This window comes from Panthera pardus, unplaced genomic scaffold, assembly GCF_024362965.1.
Source record: "Panthera pardus isolate Hobbes unplaced genomic scaffold, ASM2436296v1 HiC_scaffold_19, whole genome shotgun sequence".
In the NCBI taxonomy this organism is placed as follows: domain Eukaryota; kingdom Metazoa; phylum Chordata; class Mammalia; order Carnivora; family Felidae; genus Panthera; species Panthera pardus.
In genome coordinates, this window is record NW_026526754.1 from 7,338,059 (window position 1) to 7,357,626 (window position 19,568).

Here is a 19,568-nt window from a genome sequence, read left to right on the forward strand (position 1 = left end):
AAGCTGTCAGCACAGAGCCCAATGCAGGGCTAGAACTCACAAACTACAAGATCATGCCCTGAGCGACCTGAGTCGGATGCTTAACCGACTGAGCCACCCAGGTGCTCCCTCTTTGATGCATTTAAGAACATGTACCATCCCACTTTTTTAGTATCTTCAACAGGAAGCACAATCTGAATTACCTAATCTCATCACTTGTTGTTAGATTATTTTTGTTAATGTAAAAATATTGTTCTACAACCTTTCCCCCACTGTATAGGCTGGCCCTGGGTAAAACGTTGATATTCTATAGGTCCTATACAGATAAAAAGTGCTTGGTTCCACTTTTTTAAGTTAATATGACTAAGTCAGGGATAGTATTTTTTGCTTCCTAAGGAAGACCTTTAAGCATATGAAACTCTGAAAACTTAAGAGCACAAAGACTTCTAGTTGCTCCACTCTGAGGCTTTTTAGAGATGACACATACAGCTGTCTGAAAGAAATGCTTTGTAGCTAGTTAGGGATTCTCATAGGTTTTGGATTCCCTGCCATTTAATTGGCTTAGAATACTGGTTCCCAGTGTATGAACCTAGAACCTCTGAGTGAAGTTTGGGGGTGGGAATGGGCTTAGTTTTATTGCAAGAAGTCTATGAAATCATAGACTTACCAACTATTGACTATACACTGAACACATAAGATTACAACTATTGTCATATGGGGTGCACCAAATTTTTTATATGAAAACAGCATCTAGAGGAGCTCCTAGTTGGCTCAGTCAGAAGAAAATGTGACTCTTGATCTTGGAGTCATGAGTTCGAGCCCCACATTGTGTGTAGAGTTTATTTAAAATAAATAAAATAAAATAGAAAGCAGCATTTAGAAAACTCTGATACTGCAGCTTTAGGAGGAAATTCCTAGGGGATTAGGGTGACATGAAGTTTATCTCCAGAATGTTAGAGATTCTTTACTGTTTACTCAGTATCCATCATGTTTTATTGTTGTCCCATGTAAAAGTCCTTTTATCACTTTATGCTGCTACTTATCAAAATTATAAACCATCTCTTCCTGAGAACTTTTTCTGGTAGACAGAGGTATGTCCAGTGAACAGAGGTACCCTAATTGAGCCAACAATTCTCATTGTATTTTGTGTTTTCTTTTCCCCTTGGTGGTGGTTAGAATTCAGACGCTACTCTCCTCATCAGTCCACAGTCCGATCCCCAGAGAAGATGGCTAGAGAAGGGTACCGACTATCTTTTTTGAACAAAAAGTCTTCAGGTACTTCTCCAGAAAAGGACTTGATACTAAAGGCTGATACTTACCAGCTTACCCATGATGTCTCAGTGGGTAAACGCCTGGATGTGGGTGATTCTAGCCAGATCCATCCCCATCAGTTACCTTCAGATGTTGGTCTAGAAAATTATGATAGTCATTATTCTCAAAATCTATCCCTGCATGGAAGTCTTGGCAAAAGGCCTCAGAGAAGCAAGAACTATCGAGAATATAGCATAAAACCTTCAAATGACATGAAGGCCACCACATCCCATTCCTGTGGAGACTTACTGACTTCTCTGTCAAACCCTGACTTCAGCACCGGAAGGCTTTTGAAGCTTAGTTCAGGTAATAGCTTCCTGTCAGAATTTATATATATATATATATATATATATATATATATATAATGTTATATATAACATTTGTTTATTTTTGAGAGACAGAGACAGAGCACAAGTCGGGGAGGGACAGAGAGAGAATGAGACAGAGAATCCAAAGCATCCAAAACAGACTCCAGGCTCTGAGTTGTCAGCACAGAGCGTGACATGGGGCTTGAACTCACAAACCGTGAGATCATGACCTGAGCCGAACTCACAAACCGTGAGATCATGACCTGAGCCGAAGTTGGACACTTAACCAACTGAGCCATCCAGGTGCCCCTGGAATTAACATTTCTTAAATTGCATTAGGATTTTTTAAATTCTTATTTTGGGGTGTCAGCCCATGAAACCTCCAGAAATCTGCAGGATGTAAGTTTAACATAACAGATATATTAAAGAAAATTCATAGAAATATGAGCTCTATAACTATATGTTATTGTAGCTAAATAGCATCCCAGAACGTATTTCTAGTAGCAGTTAGTCTTCTCTAGGCACAGTCACTTCTATTCTGAGTTATTTTTTCAGAAAAAGGTAGTTTCAGGGTAATTAATTTATTCAGCAGAATTTATTGATACCTACTATGTGCCAAATGATGCTGCTCTGCAGATAAAGTAACAAACAAAAATAAAGTTCCATTTATCTTTTGCCACAATAAAAAAAAAGTTCCTACTTTTATGGAGCTTCCATTCTAAAGGGGTAAGACATGATAAACAAGTTAGCATATAAATATATGTCAAGTTATGATAAATGCTGTGAAGAAAAATAATAATAATAATAAATAATAAATAATAATAAAGAGGAAGTGATGTTTTAGATAGAATGGTCAGGAAAAACTTCTCCGATGAGACATATGGTATTTGGCAATATATTAGAAAGTAGCTTTAAGAGACACATAGTTAATAAAAGACTTATTGAGGTGAATTCAAGAAAGAATTGAAGGAGAAGCAATAGAGTTATAAAATATATACAATGCTTTCAAGGAGATTTGCAGAGAATGGGAACTATAGATGGAGGGGGAATGGGATCAAGGAAATTGTAATGGAAATTATCCAGTAGAGGGAAAACCAATGATGCAAGAGAGAAAAGGGACAATTACAAGGAAAAAAATCCTTAGGTAGTCATGAAGATAGAATCCACTCCACCAGTGGAGAAGTTGGCCTTAGATAGAAGCACAGATAGTTTAATTTTTATTACATAAGGAAGGCAGAGAATTTATAAATACAAATATAGATGAGTTGGTAGATTTAGTGTTGGGATCATGTAGATGTTTTCTTTGATTGCTTGTTTTTCTTGGCAAAATAAAGAGGTCAGAATCTAAGAATGAGGAAGGAGGAGAAGGTGTTGAAAGTTTGAGGGGAAGAGAGGTGTGAAATAGTCATTTCAGAGAATAGAACAGTAAATTGACTAGAGTAGTGTATTAGGATAGCTGGGCAGTAGAGGGCTCAGTCAAGACAGTAGTCATCAACTTGAAGTGAAGACAGTGAGAAGAGATGCATGTTGTTCTCCAGCCACTGCCTACTGCCCTCATGTAGGCTTAGAGTATGTGGACAGTTGGATTTAGCCAGAGGGGGGTTTTGTCAGGTGGAGGGTTGGAACAGAAAGGATCCAGAGAGTTGAGGGTGTATCGTAGGAAGATGTTATTATGACCATTGGACTCCAGGCGGGGTAAGGTTGTAAATGAGACATGAGAATGTTAAAAGGCAGGGTCATCTCCCAGGCTGTTTCCTTCACAGATCTGTATGCCACAACCCATTTCAACAGTGACCCTGCTTTGCTGGTCAATGTAGAGCAACAATTATCTACCAGTCTCGGTGATTTAACACCAGCACATGGTTCTTTCTCAAACAACTCCACCCTGGGAGACTCTCTACGGACACTGCTATTGCCTACTGTGACCTCAGAAAACAGAGAGAGTTTGACCAAGGGGTCATTAAGCCCATCAAGGAGAGGATTCAAACGGAAGGACAATCTCCTTGCCACCTTGAATCCAAAGATTGGTTTCCAAGATGCTACTGGCAGCGAGGCAAGTATTGGTTTGTTTGCTTGTACAAGAAACACGTCAGATCCAAGACCACAGTGGGGTTCTGTTGGGGGTGGCAGTGATTCTGACCAAGGGTACTACAAATTCAAAGGGATTTTTGGAGGCCAGTGGTTAATACTGCCAGGCCAAAGCCTATCATTCTTCTGCCCTTGGGAAAGTTATTCCCCTTCTGCTGCATTTTCTCATTTCCATCACAGTGAGACATTCCCTAATCTACTTCCAGAGCATAAATATTGTAGGGACATACTTTGATAATAAGAAGTAGCAGACAGTTTACCATAGCAGGGAATGCAGAAGTTGCTGGGGGTTCTGGATTGGCTGAAGAGTGAGCTCTGTAGCATTGATATTTATAATCTTACCATGCTTACACATTTGCTCTGACCACACGTGACTAACTTGCTAGAGACCTTTATTCTGAATGCACTGCTTTTCTGTCTAGAAATTAAAATTATTCCAATTTTTTCCAAAGTAGGAGCAAGCAGAAGATGAATTAGATTATCCAAAGGATTTTTAGCTGAGAGTGGTTCAGAGAATGAACAACAAATCAAGAACCATTCCAACATATAGTACAATAGTGTTGTACAATAGAACTTAATTGCTATTCAGTTCTTATTAAGTTTTTTCACTGCTTTTGCTGACATCCCTCCATGAAGAATGCCTTCCATTCTCATCTGTTTGAATATTAATTTTTCTTCAGGTCCTAGTTCCATCATAAAGCCTTCTTCTCTTTAAAGGAACCACACTTTCAGAGCCCTGTCTTCCCTTGAACCCATGATGTTTTGTCATATGAACCATTTGTCATTCAATCATTTACTACCCTGTAAGGAAGCAGAGGATTTAGTAAAAAAAAAACAAAAAACCCAAAACAAAACAAAAACCAGCTACTACGTATTTTGCAATTTTTGGACATTTTTTTGCACATTGGCATGGGTTCACAAGGTTTTGTTTTGGTTTAGTTATTGGGTTTTTTTACTCTAAATACTATTCAGTTTTCAAATTTTTTGGAGGTCGTTATAATTTTTATGCACTAAAGGGGGCAGTCTTGTGGTACTTTCTTGGCTTTTTGGTCCCTTTTTTCCCATTTTCAGCCACTGATGCCTATTTTTCCAGGCAAGAGCACTGTGTTAATGTTTTTAGGGTGAAGGTTCAGCAACACTTAGGATATTTGGGATGCTATGTTAATAACACATATTCTAGGAATTTCTTTAATGTTTTTATTTTTGAGAGATAGAGACAGAGCATGAATGGGGGAGGGGCAGAGAGAAAGGGAGACACAGAATCCAAAGCAGGCTCCAGGATCTGAGCTGTCAGCACAGAGCCCCACATGGGGCTCAAACTCACAAACTGTGAGGTCATGACCTGAGCTGAAGTCAGACATTTAACCAACTGAGCCACCCAGGAGCACCATCTAAGACATTTTTTTAAACCTCTATTTCAAGTTACAGGTTTAAAAGAGGAATTAAAACCTCAATGCATTTTCCTGGATCATCTTAAAAATTTTCATTTCTCTTTTCCTTTTAGATACTATTTTTTTTAATAAAGTTTATTTTGAGAGAGGGCGGGGGAGGGACAGAGAGAGAGGGAGAAGAGAATGCCAAGCAGGCTTCGTGCTGTCAGCACACAGCCCAGTGTGGAGCCTGAATTCACAAACCATGAGATTGTGACCTAAGCTGAAATCAAGAGTCAGATGCTCAACCAACTGAGCCACCCAGGCGCCCCGATACTATTTTTCTTTATATGGAAAGCTATGAAAGAGCTGCTTGAATATAAATATTTTAACAAATACACCTCAGTTTCTAGAAAGGCATTAGTCAGAAAACTGCTTAAAAGAACATTTACAAAGTTAAGAAAATAATTGCATGATACACAAAATTAAACCGAACATGAATTTGGGTTTAGAAATTTTGAACAACTGACTTTGGAATCATAGACCAAACATAAAAATTAATTAAAAAAAAAGCCATTAGGTGGGGCATCTGGGTGGTGCAGACTGCTAACCGTCTGACTTCAGCTCAGGTCATGATCTCACAGTTCGTGGTTCAAACCCTGCATCGGGCTCTGTGCTATCAGCTCAGAGCCTGCTTCGGATTCTGTGTCTCCCCCTCTCTCTATCCCTCCCCCTCTCACACTCTGTGTCTCTCTCTCTCAAAACTAAATAAACATTTAAAAAATTTTTTTTGAATTTAAAAAAACAGGCACAATTTGTTGAAAATTAAAAGATTTAGGGACATCTGAGTGGCTCAATCGGCTAAGCATCCAACTCTTGGTATCAGCTCAGGTCATAATCTCATGATTTGTGAGTTCAAACTCCATGTCCAGCTCTGCATTGACAGCACAGAGTCTGCTTCGGATTCTGTCTCTCCCTCCTCTCTGCCTCTCTCTCTCTCTCTCCCTCTCTCTCTCTCTCTCTCTCTCAAAATAAATAAACTTTAAAAAGTTGTTTTGATGTTTATTTATTTTGAGAGAGAGAGAAAGAGACAGAATGCAAGTGGGGGAGGGTCAGAGAGGGAGACACAGAATCTGAAGCAGGCTCTAGGCTCTGAACTGTTAACACAGAGCCTGATGTGCGGGGCTTGAACTCACGAACCGTGAGATCGTGACCTGAGCTGAAGTCAGATGCTTAACCAACTGAGCCCCCCAGGTGCCCCATAAATAAACTTAAAAAAAAAAGTTAAAAAATTAAAAGACTCATAAAAAGTAACAAAATTATTCTAACGTTCATAAAATTTATCCCCAACTCTCACCACATTGTGATAAGTCAAAGAAAATGAGTAAAGTCATATATAAGTTTCCAAATTTTTCCATGATACACTCACAAAATTACCAACACATAAAAAAACAATGTTAGTAAATATTCTTTTTGACAAGTTCCTCTAAAGTGCCCTTGTGGGGTAACTAGACTTTCTATGACTTTTCTCCCCAACCAGGTTAACTTCTTAAAGTTCCTCATCCTTTACCTCTTCAATATGTTCACAGTTCTTATACAGAACTCTCAGTGCACATGGTCAGTGCTCAGTACAGATCTGTTGAATAAATGTTTATCCCATTTGTAAGGCCTTTCCCTATTAACCATAGGCCATGTGTGTGACTCAGGTCATTAATATGTTCTGCTTCACAGTTGTCAGATATGACAGCATTAGCTAATTATCATCTATAGTTTTTTGTATCAGAAGAGCCAATGATTGAGAAATAACTTGGCTGTTTTCAGCTTTCTTGAAATCCATGAGACCATACAAAAAAGATTGGTAGAGGGGCGCCTGCGTGGCTCAGTTGGTTGAGCATCTGACTCTTGATTTAGACTCAGGTCATTATCTCACGGTTTGTGAGTTCAAGCCCCACATCAGGCTCTGTGCTGACAGTGCAAAGCCTGCTTGGAATTCTGTCTCCCTTGTTCTCTGCCTCTCCCCAACTTGCACGTGCGTGCTCTCTCAAAATAAATAAAAATAAACTTAAATATAAAAATATAAATATCTGAATGAATAAAAAAATAATTGTGAATTTTACTGGGCAGATCTAGCCATCTTTCTAGATAAGAATCTCACTAAATAAAAGTATGTTTGGGGCATCTGGCTCAGTCAGTTAAGTGTCTGACTCTTGATTACTCCTCAGGTCATGATCTCAGGGTTCGTGGGGTCGAGCCCCCAGTTGGGCTCTGTGCTGGGCATGGAGGCTGCTTAAGATTCTCTCTCTCTCCCTCTGCCCCTCCCCCATCCCTATGTGTGGGCATGAACTCTCTCTCTCTCAAAATAAATAAACATTTAAACATTTATCTTAAGTACTGGGTCCAACAATAACATTTAACATATAACATTTAAAATGTTACAGAACAAAAAATAAATAAAATGTTACAGAACATTTAAGTTTATCATATATTAACGTACTAAATATAAGCTTATGAGTTACAATTTTAAAAATACCCATTTTATGGTATGTAATAACTTTAAAAATGTTTTGTGGGGCTCCTGGGTGGCTTAGTCAGTTAAGCATCTGACTCTGTTTTGGCTTAGGTCATGATCTCATGGTTTCAGGAGTTTGAGCCTTATATTGGGCTCTGAACTGACAGTGCAGAGCCTGCTTGAGATTCTCTCTCTCTCCCTCTCTCTGCCTCTCCCCCACTCACACTTTCTCTGTCTCTCTAAAAAATGAATTAAAGAATTTTTTGCAATGTTTTGCAAGTTTCATCTTTTTATATTACATACTGTAATATATTGAGTCATAGACTTAAGTTTTCTTCTAAAACTCTCTACAGAAAACTATGATTGAATATACCATTATCTTTTAAATTATCCTTGAATATACTACCATATTTGCCTTGGACATAAATAATATTCTATTCAAATCCAAACCAAGATGAACCCATCTCTTTTCTTGTAAAAAAATTTTTTTAATGTTTGTTTATTTTTTGAGAGAGTGCACATGCACACAAGTGGGGGAGGGGCAGAGAGAGAGGGAGACACAGAATCTGAAGCAGGCTCCAGGCTCTGAGCTATCAACACAGAGCCCAAAGCAGGGCTTGAACTCACAAACTGTGAGATCATGACCTGAGCTGAAGTCAAACGCTTAACGACTGAACCACCCAGGGGCTCCTTTTTTCTTTTTTTAAATGTTAACACTTTAAATATTCCAGATTCTTACTTCCCTTATTGTGTAAGAATGACAAATGGTTGTGTGTGTGTGTGTTCTTTTTTTTCTTGAGCCTCTCTCTAGTGACCTGGGCAGTTTGCATGGTTTGCCAGGGAACCACAGTCCCCTGATTTCTGCCAGAACTTCCCATGTGGCCACTGTCCTCAGACAGCTCTTGGAGCTTGTGGATAAGCACTGGAATGGCTCTGGTTCCCTCCTCCTTAACAAGAAGTTTCTTGGTAAGTGAATGCATTTTCAGCTTCTGGAGAAGAACTCAGACCTTGGTTCCTCTCTATGTTCCTACAAAAGCCACCAAGCCCCCTTAAGTTGCAAGGAAAATTGTTCTCATGAGCCCTTACTAAAATTTCTCAGTGGCATGGTAATTGACAAATCTGTATTTTTTCTCATAATCTTCCCTGTTGGTTTTATCAACACTCTTCCCTCATGTACTAATTGTTTTGTCCCTTCTGTGACTTTTTTGGTAATCTCTGGGTAATATGTAGAGCAACAAGATGTAAAACAGCATGGTAGTGTTAATGATTACAAAAGGATTTTATGATCCTTGGGACAGTGAATACAACAAAAATTGGGTTTGATCATCAGAATTCTGAGATGCCTGTTGAAATGTTATGATTTGAAAAATTTGAATGAGTAAAGGACTTGGACTCTTTCCAGGGCTTCTTTTTTAGGAACTTGGGGGAAAAAGTCATTCTGCAAATGGTGCCCCAAGTGTTTATTTGTTGCTTAATGGAAGAAAAGTTCAAGGAGCTTTTGTTGGTGGTAAACATTTAGGAAAAAGTAGAAACTTTAAAGTTGTTTGGGCTTAATTTTTCTAATTTAAATGTCTAAAGGGACATATAGGAAAAAAGTTACTTTCCTTCCCACATTGGCTCTTTGCTCTCATTTTGTAGGAAATTATCCTCAGGAGCCACTCATCATTGACTAGAGAATAGCAGAGGGTATTGAGGGTCTACTCATGAGGGTCTTCTATTGTTTCTCCACAGAGGACATGGGATAGAATTTCTTATCCATTATGAAACACCTCTTACAGCCACTTACTAAATTATATTTTTTAATTTTTTTAAGTTTATTTATTTTGAGAGAGAGAGAGAGAGCACAATCAGGGGAGGGCTGGGGGTGGGGGAGAGAATCCCAAGCAGGCTCCATGCTGTCAGCACAGAGCCTGATGCGGGGCTCAATTCCATGAACCATGAGATCATGACTGAGCCAAAATCAAGAGTCGGACGTTTAACCGACTGAGCCACCCAGGCGCCCCTAAATTCTTATCAAAAGGAAATATTAGATTACTGTGTTTGTCCTACAGAGCTTGTAGTTATTGATTAGGAATTCTGTGCTTTAGTTTTTAAGATTGGCCCGTGTGCCCAACCTGAATTTTTGGCAGGTCCTGCCCGAGATTTACTTCTGACTTTGGTAGTCCCTGCTCCTTCCCAGCAGTGGTGTCACTCGCATCCTGAAGACACATCAAAAACCTTCCACAGCAGAGAGATGGAACTGAAGGAGGCTGGGCAGGTGGTCCCTAATGACATGGTACGCCTCACTCATCTTCCTTTCCTACTCTTCCTTTACTAGAAGAGAACAGAGCAACAAGACTAGAGCAGCTTTGTGCCATAAAGGTCATCACCATGGACCTAGATGTTCCTGAACCAAAATACAGAGAAGTCAGTCTGGGAAAATCAGGAACACAAAACTTTTTGCCAGCATAGGGACAACTTGGAAGTTCTGCAGGGATAACTCCCTACTCTAGCCCTATTCTAAAAATTCTAAAGAAAGACTTGGAAAAAGGGGGAAAAATGACCCTAGAATGAAAATACTTAGGTTCATACTTTGGAAGATTATGGTTTAATTCTAATGAGGGAAGATAGATGTCTTGGGGATTGTCTTTCCTCCCTTCTGATGGAACAGAGAGTCCTACCCGGGAGCCATTCCTAGAGCATCAGGCTATTGACTTTGGGAAATGAAGAAGGGACTTATATCCTTAGGCTTTCCCCCGCTTTTCTTAACATCAGAGAATTTTCACATACCAAATTGAGTTTCTAGAAACTTTAGATAAGTGACTCAGAATGCTGGCCACTGGTCAAAAGAAGCCCTTGTTCTGTAAGAGTAGTGGATAACTTACAGGAAAGATTGCAACTCCAAGTAGTGCTCATGTTTACCAGTGAATTAAAATTCTAATGAGAAAGAGAGATGCTGACCTCCATTCAGTTCATCACTAAACAGAGAAAAGTGTCTTTTAGTCTTCTAAAAGCACTCCTCAGAATTTCAGATTCTTAATGTACTTGTATTTTGTTTTCTGATCTAAAGGAAAGTTTGAAGCAAAAACTGGTCAGAGTGCTAGAGGAAAACCTCATTTTGTCAGAAAAAATCCAGCAGTTGGAGGAAGGTGCTGCCACCTCGATTGTGAGTGGGCACCAGCCCCACACTTATGGTGAGTTCAGGAAAGCAACATGTGGTGTGTTTATAGATGACCCATTTAATTAGCTTCATCATCTAGAGGTCACATGGAAACAATCATCTTGCCTCAGAGAGCTGTAATGCAAGTGGCTTGTGTTACCTTATGAACCTGTCAGTGTAAAGCAAGTGCAGATGTTATTATTTTTTTTTAACATTTATTTATTTTTGAGACAGAGACAGAGCATGAACGGGGGAGGGTCAGAGAGAGGGAGATACAGAATCTGAAACAGGCTCCAGGCTCTGAGCTGTCAGCACAGAGCCCAACGCGGGGCTCGAACTCACAGACCGCGAGACCATGACCTGAGCGGAAGTCGGCCGTTTAACCGACTGAGCCACCCAGGCGCCCCTATCATTTTTGATATTGACACTTTCTGATTATAGAAGAAGATCATGTTCTATGAGCACCTGCCTGGCTCAGTCAGTAGAGCATGCCATCTTGATCTTGGGGTTGTGCGTTCCAGCCCCACACTGGGTATAGAGATTTACTTAAAAAAAAAAAAAAAAAAAAAGATCATGTTCTTTATAGAAAGACTGAAAAATATAAGAAAAATATAACCCCATTATCCTGAAATAACTGCCACTTTTATTTTTCATATATTTTCTTTCACCATACCCCTATACATATATTTTTTCAACTTAAAATTAAATTTTGTGAGGGGCAGCTGGCTGGCTCAGTTGGTAGAATATGGTACTCTTGATATTGGGGTTGTGAGTTTGAGCCCCACGTTGGGTGTAGAGATTACTTAAAAATAAAATCTTGAAAAAGATAAATAAAATTTGTGACTTGATTTTTTTTAAGTTTATTTACTTGGAGAGAGTGGGGGAGGAGCAGAGAGAGGGAGAGAGAGAATCCCAAGCAGGCTCAGCACTGTCAGTGAAGAACCTGATGCACAGCTTAAACTCACAAACTGTGAGACCATGACCTGAGCCAAATTCCAGAGTTGGTTGCTTAACCAACTGAGCCACCCAGGCACCCCAGTGACTTGATGTTTTAAAAACTAAGTTACATGCAATAAAATGCACACATTTTAAGTTTGATGAGTTTTGACAAATACATACACTCTTTTAATTTCATCCCAATCAAAATATAGAACATTTCTGTTTCTCCAGAAAGTTCCCTGAGACCCTTGTGCAGTGAGTTTCCCCTACTCTCTACCCTAGGCAATTACCAATCTGATTTTTACATCCTAATGTTATTAATTTAATAGCAAAGGCATTTCATATAATATCACATAAATAATTCTAAAGAATTTCCAAATATTCAGAAGACTTGAAATGAAATGCTTGAATGAAGACCTGAGTGGAAATGCTTCTCTGAAATTGTCTCTTCCCTTCTGATGGAGCTGAGAGTCTTAATATTCATGCTATGATAAATAGTGCAGCTGTTTATGTACATAAATTTCACACTGTTTTCCTAGGAGACATTCCTAGAAGTAGAATTAGTAGGTCAAAATATGTGGACATTTTTGAGGTTTTTGTTGCATATTATCAAACCACTCCCAAGCAAGGTTATTTCACATCAGCAGTGAGTGTATTTAAATGCCATTTTCACTCCATCCTTGCCCACACTCAGGTTTTTTTGTGTATTTTTTTCTTTTTTTTTCCATTGTGATAAGTGAAAATTAATATCTCACTGACATCTTGATTTGTACTACTTTATTATTAGCATAGTTTAGACCATAATTTTATTTTTTAAATATTTTTTTGAGGGGGTGGGTAGAGAGAGAGAGAGAATACCATGAGGTGCAGAGAGAGAGGGAGAGAGAGTGCAGAGCCCTGAGTGGGGCTCGAGCTCACAAACCATGAGATCATGACCTGAGCCAAAGTCAGATGCTTAAGCTACTGAGCCACCCAGGTGGCCCAGGCCAGTATCTTAGATAAAGTCTACCCTTGACATTAAACCTCTAGCTCAGCACCCCTAAGCAAACATTATGGGCATTTGGATTTATATGAGGAACTTGATTTGGAAGTCTGCACAGAATTTCTAGAATTGAAACTCATCACTGTCTGATTCTCTCAAGCCTGAATAATTGAGATTTCTCCACTTACCTGTTCTGAAAATAAACAGATGCTCACTAGATACCTACTTTCAATCACCCATGAGACCCAGTACTGTATTTTACCTTACTGGTGATAAATAAAGCTATTGCAGCCCTATTTTCCACCTTCTGGAACGTTGCCACTCAAAGGGTGAGTCATAGATCAGAAACATTAGCTTCACCTGGGAGCTTAGACATGTAGAATATTGGACTTCATCTCAGACCTACTGAATCAGAATCTGTTTTTAACAAGATCCCCAGGTGTAAGCATATTAATGTTTAAGAAGTACTGTTCTAGAAGACTGACTTCCTTAGGACCAGAGTTCCTGCGCTTTTACCTACTTCATTAAAAAAACCCCAAAAACCTTTTTTTTTTTTTTAATGTTTTTTTTGAAAGACAGAGTGCGAGTGGGGGAGGGACAGAGAGAGGGAGACACAGAATCTGAAGCAGGCTCTGGGCTCTGAGCTGTTAGCACAGAGCTCGATGGGGGGCTCAAACTCATGAACTGCGAGATCATGACCTGAGCCAAAGTCGGATGCTTAACCGACTAAGCCACCCAGGTACCCCATCTACTTCATTTTTGCAGGCAGTGGTAACATAGTTGGGGACCTAGGTATGAATGTCTTGACTACAAATTCAGTTTCTGTAAGTGCTCAGTGCCTGTAAGCACTATGTGCCTGACACAGTTCTAGATGTTTTCACATATACTATAGAGAGTGAAGGATATACATACATTCACAAACTAAAATGGAGAATACAGAGATACCTAATATGTGTTAACTATGCTAAGTGAGGATTGGATCCTCACAACAGTGGTGGGGTAGGGTTATTGCTCTAGTGAAACTCAGAAAAATAAACTAACGTGGGGTGCATGGTTGGCTCAGTCGGTTAAGCGTCTGACTTCGGCTCAGGTCATGATCTCACGGTCTGTGAGTTTGAGCCCTGCGTTGGGCTCTGTGCTGACAGCTCAGAGCCTGGAGCCTGTTTCAGATTCTGTGTCTCCCTCTCTCTCTGACCTTCCCCCGTTCATGCTCTGTCTCTCTCTGTCTCAAAAATAAATAAACGTTTAAAAAAAAAAAGAAAAAAATAAACTAACATGCAATATTAAATGGTTGAATTTTAATTCAGGTTGGATACTCCAACCACTGTATCCACTGTCTCTAAGGGAGGGAATAGTGAATGGAGTGTGGAGGTACGTGCAGAATTGGGGCCCCCAATTCTTTAAGATGTCCACCTGATTGCTTAAGCTCTGCTCGAAGATAGTAGCTTGGAATTTTGTTCACATCTGGCTCCTGTACCCTTTGCAGATGATCTTCTGCGCAAAAACCAACAGCTGACCATGCAGGTGGCTTGCCTCAACCAGGAGCTTGCCCAGCTGAAAAAGCTGGAGGAGACAGTGGCCCTTCTCCATGAAAGTCAAAGGTAGGAGAGGGTGTATCTAGCTCACTTCTAGAAGCCAATATTTACTTTCCTTTATCTATTTTGTCTTATTTGATAAGTTAATACCTATATACTTTTCAAATTAACTTCATTCTGTGTGTAATCTCATGTATCTAGACGTATCTGTGTGTAAACTTCCTATATTCCAGGACACACAAGAGACTAAAGATCTTTGCTGGCTTTAGTAGGTCACAACACCTCAATAATAAGTAGTTTCTCACTGGATCCAATAGGTCCCAGGTTTGAGTCAGCTAGCTTTCCTTGGTCACTATGTGCCCCTAAAACCAGCCATCTGTCTCTTCTGGAAAATGCCTGCCTCCTAATGGTCTCAGAAGAGACATCAAGCACTTAGGAAGAGTGGTTGAATGTCCAATGTATGTGTTCTCTTCAGAGCTGCTCAACAGTATCAGCCTCTTCAAAGAACAGTACCCTCAACATGCCAGCTAGACAAATCAGAAGAGGCCTCAAGTCTTTTGGTACATTTACAGAAGTTCTTGACATTTTGATTTGCAAAACACCTTCACTATGACTTTCAATGAAGTTTAAATATAAGAACCCCATCCCCAAACCTTTGTCCCCAAACTTCACTTCCTGAGTAGCTAGTGAATTAGGATAGCTTCATATTCAGAGGATTAGACCCAGACCCATTCTAGATGGCTTTTTTTAAAACTTTCCATTATAGTTATTTCAATACATACAAAGGTAGAGGAAGTAGAATCAAATCATCCTTCTCAAACTGGGGTATTAGAATCACCTGAAAAACTTGTTGAAAGGCAGATTCCTGGGTCCCTACCCCCAGAGTTTCTGATTCAGCAGGTCTGGGGTGGGGACAGAGAATTTACATTCTAATAAGTTTCCAGGTGATGCTGTTGTTGTTGATTTGGGGATCACATTTTGAGAACATTAGGGTATATCTCAAAGTGATGTACAAATTGCTATATCTTAAAGTAATTCTTCTGTGGAGGACACCTGGGTGGATCAGTCCATTAAGCGTCCGACTTCGGCTCAGGTCATGATCTCCTGGTTTGTGAGTTAGAGCCCCGCGTCAGGCTCTGTGCTGACAGCTCAGAGCCTGGAGCCTGTTTCAGATTCTGTGTCTCCCTTTCTCTCTGCCCCTCCCCGTTCACGCTCTGTCTCTCTCTCTCAAAAATAAATATTAAGGGGCGCCTGGGTGGCTCAGTCAGTTGAGCATCCGACTTCGGCTCAGGTCACGATCTCACGGTTTGTGGGTTTGAGCCCCGTGTCAGGCTCTGTACTGACAGCTTGGAGCCTGGAGCCTGCTTCAGATTCTGTGTGTCCCTCTCTCTCTGCCCCTCCCCTGCTCATGCTCTGTCTCTCTCTGTCTCTCAAAAGTGAATAAAGATTTAAAAAAAGTTTTGTGTTTTTTTTTTTTAATTTTTTTTTTTAACGTTTTATTTTATTTTTGAGACAGAGACAGAGCATGAACGGGGGAGGGGCAGAGAGAGAGAGGGAGACACAGAATCCGAAGCAGGCTCCAGGCTCTGAGCCATCAGCCCAGAGCCCGACGCGGGGCTCGAACTCACGGACCGCGAGATCGTGACCTGAGCTGAAGTCGGCCGCTTAACCGACTGAGCCACCCAGGCGCCCCTAAAAAAAGTTTTAAAATAAAATAAATAAACATTAAAATATTTTTGAAAGAAATAATTCTGCATGTTGTTAAACCATCAATTCAATATATAGCTTTAATTTGTTTCATTTTGCTTTTGATTCATAAGCAATTTTCAAATTATTTTTATTTAATCTTGTTTTATTTTTTTTAACATTTATTTATTTTTGAGAGACAGAAAGAGACAGAGCATGGGCAGGGGAGGGACAGAGAGAGAGGGAGACAGAATCCGAAGCAGGTTCCAGACTCTGAGCTGTTAGCACCGAGTCCGACGCGGGGCTCAAACTCACAAACTATGAGATCATGACCTGAGCCGAAGTCAGACTCTTAACCGACTAAAGCACCCAGGCACCGCAATCTTGTTTTATAATTATGTAAAACATTTACATGGTTCCAAAGTCAAATCTACAAAATAAGATAAATTCAGACAAATATAAAAAGTAAGCATAGTGTTGTTTTAACTTTTATCTTAGAAATCAGTTGACAGTAGTGTATAGAGTTAGTTCTCATTCATTTTTATAACTGCATAGGACTAGGACTCCACTCTGCATTTATTTAATTAGTCCTCTATTGACAGACATTTAGATTGACAGTATTTTTGCTATTATAAACAGTGTTGCAATGAATAGCATTGTGCATGCATTTTTTTTTTTTTTTGGCTAGTCTCTGATAGCTTTTAATATTACATAGTAATACAGAGCTCAAGAATACAGTCATGACTAACACCATTAGTTAATTAATATCCTGCAAACGCAGGATAGATTAGAAGAAGTAGAAGTTAAGATCTGGGGATAGAAATTGGAGGCCTGGTCAGATGCCAATCTTCCAGTGCTTCTACTTACCTCATCATGAAAGTGCTTTAGAAAGGATAGAACTCACTATATAAAATGTGAACTATGTTATTGCTACAGTCAGTCTGGAACATAATCAAACAGAACTGTAATGAAGAAAGAAACTGTCAGCCTGCCTCTAAAATAACCCACTCATAAATCGGTCAGTTCTTTCTATTTAAAGATGTTACTTCATTTTATATTTGTCTTTAGTAAACATCTCAGGTCTGAATGGCATCTACTTTGCTTTTACGATTTCATGACTGTCTTTCCCTGCCTCCCCACCCGTGCCTCAGATCCCTGGTGGTAACTAATGAGTATCTGCTGCAGCAGCTGAATAAAGAGCAAAAAGGTTATTCTGGGAAAGCACTCCTGCCTCCTGAGAAGAGTCATCATTTGGGGAGATCGTCACCCTTTGGGAAAAGGACGCTGTCTTCCTCCTCACCAGTGGCACATGACACGGGTCAGTATCTAATACAGAGTGTTTCAGACTCTGTTCCAGAGCCTAGTTTATGGAGCTAGCGCTAAACACCTTCTCTGTGGCTTCCCTCTCAGCCCCAGGGGAGTGTCACTAGTGTCATTGCCACTAGTATGGTAGTATTTACCCACAAGATTAAGAGAAAATCTTATTCTGATTACATTGTATTGGTCCTTTTTATTTCTCTTTTTATCTCCTCCCATCAAGTCTTTCTTTCTTCCTGCCCTCAGAAATAGTTGGCACTTAATCCTAGGCATCATATCACATAGAAACATTTGGTTAAAAATGTCTTGGCACCTGTGCCTGGGTGGCTCAGTTGGTTAAGCATCTGGCTCGTGGTTTCAGCTCAGGTCATGATCTCACAGCTCGTGAGTTCAAGCCCCACATCAGCCTCCATGCTGATAGTGCAGAGCCTGCTTGGGATTCTCTTTCTCTGCCTCTCCTCTGTTTGCTCTCTCTCTCTCAAATAAATAAACTTAAAAGTGTGTGTGTGTGTGTGTATACACACACACACACACACACAATACACACACACACACACACACATATACACAAAAGAGAAGAAACATTTGGCTAAAAATGTCAAAAAGGAAAAAAATCAGACATTTTTCTGAGTGTCACTTGAAACTATGTGGTAGAAGGTTTTAAAAGATCATCACTGGCCAGGTGTATTTTGTGTTAGAAGAAATTTCAGACAATGTATATTGATTGGCTCATCAATCATGTTTTGAGTTTCTTCCCACCATAGTGAAAAGGTGACAATGTCTGGTGTCAGCTTAGAAGCAGCCAACAGTTTAGTTGAGGAGATGAGCAAAACTCATGTGATGAAGCTCAAAGATTGGTATTGGTACGAAACAGGTCTAAATTCAAGCCCAGGGGTGCCTGAGTGGCTCAGTCAATTAAGTGTCTGACTCTCAATTTCAACTCAGGTCATGATCTCACAGGTTGAGAGTTCGAGCCCTGCATCTGGCTCTCTGCTGTCAGCACAGAGCCCACTTCGAATCCTCTGTCCCCCTCTCTCTCTGCCCCTTCCCCGCTCACTTGCTCTCTCTCTCAAAACAAACATTAAAAAATATTTAAATACATACATACACACATGCCCAAAAATGCCCTAGAGAGAGAGGAGGGGAGGCAGAGGAAGGAATTCCCACTCTGGGGAATTGGAGAAGGCATCAGTGAGGACTTGTTGTTTGAGTGGAAGCTTGAAGAATGAGTACCATGGTAACAGAGGGGGTAGGCAGAGTCCCCCAGGCCAAGAATGCAGAGTAAAAGAGTCTGGAGCCCCTAGAGGGATTGTAGGGCAGGGAAGATGTGGGAGGAAATGTGCTGGGAGAATATATTAAATAGGGGAGCTGTCGTAGTCTGGGAGGTGTAGTGTCAAGAAATGTCCTCTTAAAGAAATGATCTTTTTAAAAAAAATTATTTAAAAATTTAAAAATAGTTTAATAAATTTAATTTATGATGAGTAGGAGCTAGGCTGCATGACTCCTTGAAGATTTTAGATTAGGAAAGCAAAGGAGTGACATTTGTGTTTGAGAAACTTTCTCTATAAGAGGAATGGATTGAGGACCATGTGGAGTAGGGGAGGACCAATGAGGAGTTAGAGATAAAAGAGAAGACTGGTGTGATCCAGACCAGAGATAAAGCTTCCGAATGTTAGCTCTGGGCTCACTTTACACATGAGTACCTTGCCTTTCAGACCTGAGACACAATGTTTCTTTTAATCCTGTTTAGTTGGGCATTTAAAAATCAGTGGTAGGGGTGCCTGGGTGGCTCAGTCAGTTAAGTGTCTGACTTCAGCTCAGGTCATGATCTTGTGGTTAATGGGTTCGAGTCCTGCATCAGGCTCTGTGCTGACAGCTCCAACTCAGAGCCTGGAGCCTGCTTCAGATTCTGTGTCTCCCTCTCTCTCTGCCCCTCCCTTGCTCACACTCTGTCTCTCAAAAGTAAATATTTTTTAAAAATTTTTAATCAGTGGTAAAGATAACGAAAGTGATTCTGCTTCAGGGTCACCCAGGTAGCTAGCTAATGTTGCTGGAGCATGTAAAGGGCGAAGGAGTGTCAGCCTAACTCCATGTTGTGCTTCTCTTCATCTCCAGGGTCATGTCAGAGAGAGAGACAGGTGGGAAGATTACACACTTATTTGCTCCTCTGACCCAGGTACTCTTCAGGGAAGGCAAGCTATTGCCACAGTAATGAGACATGAAGATCACAACCAAGTTCACACACTTCTGAGTTATAAATAAAATCCACAGGCCTCTGAATTTTATGGGGGTTCCCAAAAGGAGAATGTAGAGAGGAGCCCTAAGTTTCTTTGAGTTGCATGTCTTTGTAGAACCTAAAGTGAGCTCATACTCTGTGGAAATAGTAAGAACAACCCACTTTCCTA

At 40.2% G+C, this 19,568-nt stretch overlaps 1 protein-coding gene across 8 annotated transcripts in view; it reads left to right on the forward strand.

Annotated features, from left to right (window-relative positions):
* The window catches only part of LRRC36 (leucine rich repeat containing 36), a 57,963-nt gene that overhangs the window by 32,730 nt on the left and 5,665 nt on the right, over positions 1–19,568 (forward strand). For 6 of the 8 annotated variants that reach the window (XM_019455622.2, XM_019455615.2, XM_019455617.2 and 3 more), the window contains exons 8-14: positions 1,156–1,596; positions 3,362–3,651; positions 8,366–8,531; positions 9,695–9,840; positions 10,615–10,738; positions 14,112–14,226; positions 16,998–17,164. In XM_019455622.2, coding sequence (XP_019311167.2) covers positions 1,156–1,596; positions 3,362–3,651; positions 8,366–8,531; positions 9,695–9,840; positions 10,615–10,738; positions 14,112–14,226; positions 16,998–17,164 — 1,449 coding nt within the window. Of the gene's footprint in view, positions 1–1,155; positions 1,597–3,361; positions 3,652–8,365; positions 8,532–9,694; positions 9,841–10,614; positions 10,739–14,111; positions 14,227–16,997; positions 17,337–19,278; positions 19,449–19,568 lie in introns of those variants that run through there. The other 2 variants (XM_019455618.2, XM_019455616.2) reach the window with 2 other exon arrangements.